The sequence below is a fragment of the Silene latifolia genome, chromosome 11 (genome assembly GCF_048544455.1).
Source record: "Silene latifolia isolate original U9 population chromosome 11, ASM4854445v1, whole genome shotgun sequence".
Classification (NCBI taxonomy): domain Eukaryota; kingdom Viridiplantae; phylum Streptophyta; class Magnoliopsida; order Caryophyllales; family Caryophyllaceae; genus Silene; species Silene latifolia.
In genome coordinates this window covers 125,707,371-125,712,344 of record NC_133536.1, presented here as the reverse complement: position 1 = coordinate 125,712,344, position 4,974 = coordinate 125,707,371, and the positions used below count along the sequence as shown (strand labels likewise).

General features: G+C 39.6%; 1 protein-coding gene and 1 non-coding gene across 2 annotated transcripts; both read left to right on the top strand.

The window, feature by feature from the left end:
* The first annotated feature begins 324 nt into the window (after positions 1–324).
* LOC141615748 (small nucleolar RNA R71) lies at positions 325–431 on the top strand. The gene has a single exon (XR_012530151.1). It is a non-coding gene; the product is annotated as a small nucleolar RNA R71 (small nucleolar RNA).
* A 2,648-nt stretch (positions 432–3,079) lies between these two features.
* LOC141613958 (uncharacterized) lies at positions 3,080–3,844 on the top strand. Its single transcript, XM_074432700.1, has one exon. It carries the CDS (start codon positions 3,080–3,082, stop codon positions 3,842–3,844), a length of 765 nt encoding a protein of 254 aa, XP_074288801.1.
* Positions 3,845–4,974: the final 1,130 nt, after the last annotated feature.

Sequence of the window (4,974 nt, the reverse complement as noted above, 5' to 3'; positions counted from 1 at the left end):
TCTTGTGGAAAAAGTAATCAAAACAATCTCCTACTACGACTCGTGAAACGTGCCTGTAATCTAATGTGTAATTTTATCTTATGACCATGTGAGAGGCAAAAAGGGAGAATGCATATTGGCTAAGAATTCAGAAGGGGGTTACTTCTTCTCAAGATATTCCCTCTTTTGCCATAGTTTGCCTCGGAGTCAACCATTTTCTTGATCACAGCGGTGCCATCAACATCTCCAAGGTGGTCAAAACATTCTCCCGGCGAGGTATTCACCATTTATTTTGTTCTTGGAAATAGAGTTTTGAAAAACGTTTGAGTGATATACCAAGCCGGTATTCCATGGTGAGGCCAACGAGCAATCAAATATTGGTATCTATCCCATGCTTCACCCAAGGACTCCCCATATTCATGTTGGAATATATGGATTTCATTCTTGAGCATGACGGTCTTTGAAGAAGGGTAATACTTGGAAAGAAATGCTTTGGCCAAGTCATCCGAATTCGTGAAGGTATTTGGTGGATGAATGTTCAACCACCGGTCCGCTTTATCGCTCAAAGAGAATGGAAACAACCTAAGCCTCAATGTATCCTCGGAGACTCCATTTCTTTTCATCATCGCTAGTTTGCTCTTGAACTTCCTACGATGAGCATGGGCATCTTCATCAATGTTTCCGCTAAAGCTATCTCTCTCGATCAACCTGAATTGGGCAGGATGAATCTCGAAGTTATTAGGAGCCAAAGTACCAAAGTTTATTGGAGAAGAAGAGTCATCCGGGTTTGGGCGATTGTGGTCTCGAGCCACCATTTGTGGTCGTGGAATTGGTATATTTGGAGTTGGTGATTGAGATGGTATATTTGTGGGAATTTGGAGATCGTGAAAATGGGCTTTCTTATAGAGGATCAATGGTGTTGTTTGGTTTTTTGGTTGTTGTTGAGTTATGGTTTCAATGAGAAGTTGGGTTGGTGAGTTTTCTTGGTTTAAAGTTGCCAAGTTGAAATTTCTAACCCTTTCTAAAGTCCTCGGTCTCAAAGCTCTAATAAGCCTCTCCGGTTCGGGATCAATAAGCAAAGAATATTGATTCCTTTAGGCATAAACTTCAATAAATCGTTAGTCTCCTAGTGTTTATAGGCACTAGGGGTAAGCAATAACACACTCATTCTACAAGGAACAAGTAACTACTCAAACAAGCAAACAACTAATACAGACTAAGCCTAAGACTCTAACTAACTAAGTATAACCTAACACCATCCCCGGCAACGACGCCATTTTGATGACCGGAATTTAGTCGTCGTTTTCGGTATCAAACTCAATTTTTAAAAACCTAATAAAAAGTAGTATTTAACGGGGTCGAACCACAAGGATGGCGGGAGTTTCTACCTAGCTCGTTCAAGTCTCAATTTAGCCTAAACAAATAAAAGAGGTTGTTGATTATAAACTAATATTCAAACTAGATATGAAAATAAGCTAAGATAAAGAGTAATTAATAAAATATGGGAAAAACAAGAACCTTTGGGTTCACTTGGGTAATAGACCATGAAACAAGGTTAAAACAAGATATGGATGATAACAATGGTCAAGGGTTTACGCCTAATTTCTTAGTCACCTTAAGTTCCTTAACAAATTTTCATTCGGTTAAGATAAACTCATCACACACATAACACATCGACATTCTAATAGCTTAAGCAACAAGATAGGTCATCAAATAGCAAAGGGCACCAAGATAAGCCAAAGATGTGAGGAAAAGGTTCAAACTTTCGTTCAAACATTCCTACAAACACTACGTGTGCATGAAAGTGAAGACAAACAAACCACCCAAATCGATATGTTAATATCCCAAATTCACACCCATTGACACCACAAAATCCCCCTAAGCCCTAGATAACATTACTCACACATTTTCATTGGTGAGAAATCAATAGCAAACATTATAAAGATTGCTACTTTGAATGAATAACAAACAAGACAATTAATGTAAACTAATTAAGTAAATATAAAAAAAAGATGGGAATTATACCAATTAATAGGAAAGTAATGAACATGGATTGATAAAGGAGATGAATTTATTCTTGTCTTCTAATTATTACAACCCAAAACTAAATGTAGACTAACTAAAAGAGGCTGTTGATAAGGTTCCTATATGGATACATTTCTATGGCCTGCCGTTGAAGTTTTGGGGCAATGCCTTGAAAAAGATTGCTGGATTGGTGGGTGTTCCAGTAAGATGTGACAGTAACACCCAGCTGAAAACTTTTCTGGGGTATGCAAGGGTCATGGTTGAAGTGAAGGTGGGGGATGTGCTGCCTGATGTTGTGGAATTTGATGATGAAATGGATATACATCATAGGCAAATAGTACATTATGAGTGGAAGCCTGTGATTTGTACTGAGTGCAAGATCATGGGACATATAGCACAGGACTGTAGGGGGAAGGAGAGGAAAGAGGCTCCTAAACCTAAGAAAATCTGGGTCCCTAAGAAGACTGGGGGTGGTATTCAGGAAGTTCCTACAAGAGCACCTGATCCAGTACTGCCTGTTATAGTACCCAGGTTGTCACCGGTGACAATGAGAATTGGCAATGGGCTAATTACTCCAATGTCTTTCTCATTTTGCCCCTCATTCTCTCCTAAAGAATTATCACTCAGATGACAAGACAAGGAGGGTTTGGGACTGGCAATGGTAGGAGTACTTATTTGGAGGTGCTGGAGCATTCTATCCAAATCAGGAAGGTGAGTGGTGGTGAACAAGAGGAGGATTCTTCACTGATTGAAAATGGGTAGCATAGGATGTTGGAATGTTAGGGGAATAAATAGTGAAAATAAGCAAAAGGAAGTTAAGTGGTTTCTGCATAATAATAAGGTAGGAGTTTTTGGTCTTTTGGAAACTAGGGTTAGATTAGCTTCTATCAATAAGGTACATCAAGGCATTGGTGCTCACTGGTCACTGGTAAAAAATATAGCTAGTCATGAGGGGGGAAGAATTTGAATAATTTGGGATGACATTAACTACAAAGTGGAGGTTCATAGTACTGAAGCTTAAGTTATTCATACTAAGGTCACTTATATACCTACTAGTGAATCTTAGTGGATGTCAATGGTATATGGGTTTAATCGAATAGATGAGAGGGAGGTGCTCTGGGAGTCTCTGTGTACTATGAGTAGGCTCATTAATGGGCCTTGGGTAGTATTAAGAGATTTTAACAATGTGCTAGCAATGAATGAAAGAATTGGATCTGAAACTTCTAATGCTGAACTTAAGGGGTTTCAGGATTGTGTGGCCTACTGTGGACTGATGGACATTTTTGCTCAGGGAGCGTTCTTTACTAGGAATAATAAACATGAGGTGGGGGCCATGGTTTTCAGTAGGATAGACAGGGCTCTGATCACTGATGATTGTTTGGATAGATTCCCTGATACACTCACTACCTTTCACCCTGAAGGGATCTTTGACCATTTCCCTTGTACAATGGTGCGTAGACTTGTAGTGGAAAAGAGGAGAAGTAATTTCAAATATTTTGATATGTGGGGACATGCTAAAGGGTTCCTTAATATTGTGAGAAAGGTGTGGGATACTAGAATTGATGGTGTTAAGATGTTCCAAATTGTCAAGAAGCTCAAGGCTTTGAAAAGACCGTTGAAGGAATTGAATGGTGACAGATTTTCCAATATTGAAACATCTGCTGAGGTGGCTAAGCTGCATATGTTTGAGGTTCAAAGGAAGCTGCAGAGTGATCCCATTAATCTCCAATTGCAGGCAGAAGCAAAAGATGCTGCTGATGCATATAGGGAATTAGATGAGGCAAGGAGAAAGTTTCTAGTGCAGAAAGCTAAAGCTCAATGGATGAAATATGGGTTTTAGAACACTCAATACTTTCATAGTGTGATCTAGGCTAGAAGACTTCAGAATAAGGTGTTAAGCATTCAAAATATGAGGGGAGTTACTCATATTGCACCTAATGCAATTGAAGAGGCTTTTGTTGAGTATTATATCCAGCTGCTGGGGACTAGTAAGAAGGTTAACCCTATACATGTCCCAGTTGTTAAAATGGGTAGGACTCTGACTGGTGAGCATGTGACTGACCTGTTGAGGCCTGTGTCTGAATCTGAGGTCAAGGAGGCCTTGTTTTCTATCCCTGCAAACAAGGCCCCTAGACCTGATGGATTTTCATCTCAGTTCTTTCGAGATGCTTACCCAGTGGTTGGGCAAGATGTGATCCAGGCAGTGCTGGATTTTTTCACTAATGGGAAATTGCTGAGACATGTTAATGCTACCACATTAACCTTGATTCCTAAGAAAGCTAGGCCTACTTCTGTTGCAGATTTCAGGCCAATTGCGCTTTGCAACATAATCTATAAAACAATCTCTAAGGTGCTCTGTAATAGGGTAGCAGCTGTTCTTCCTCACATCATTAGTGAAAATCAAAGTGCATTTATTACAGGACGAGAAATTGTTGACAATATTTTGATTTGTCAAGACCTGGTGAGATTATACAAAAGGAAATCTTGCTCACCCAGGTGCTTGATGAAAGTGGATTTAAAGAAAGCACATGATTCTATAGAATGGGAGTTCATTGAGCAGATGTTGGGTGCTATGGGTTTCCCTGAGAATATTATTAAAATGATCATGGTGTGTGTCACTTCACCATGGTTCACGTTATCTCTCAATGGATCTTGTTTTGGTTACTTTCAAGGCAAGAGAGGGATTAGACAAGGGGATTCCATCTCCAATTTTGTTTACAATATGTATGGAGTATTTAAGTCAGATTCTCATGTCTGCCACTGTTAGGAGGGAGTTCACTTTCCACCCTTTATGGAGAGCACTGAAGTTGTCACATCTGTGTTTTGCAGATGACCTTCTGATGTTTTGTAGAGGGGACATGAGTTCTCTCATTGTTATTCTGAGAGCCTTTGCAACTTTTTCTGGGTCTTCAGGGTTAGCAATGAACCAAGAGAAATCAGAGATTTATTTTAATGGAATGGATGCTGGGG

Coding starts and splice junctions, on each gene's coding strand:
- LOC141613958 (XM_074432700.1), top strand. CDS start 3,080: ATGGTATATGGGTTTAATCGAATAGATGAGAGGGAGGTGCTCTGGGAG.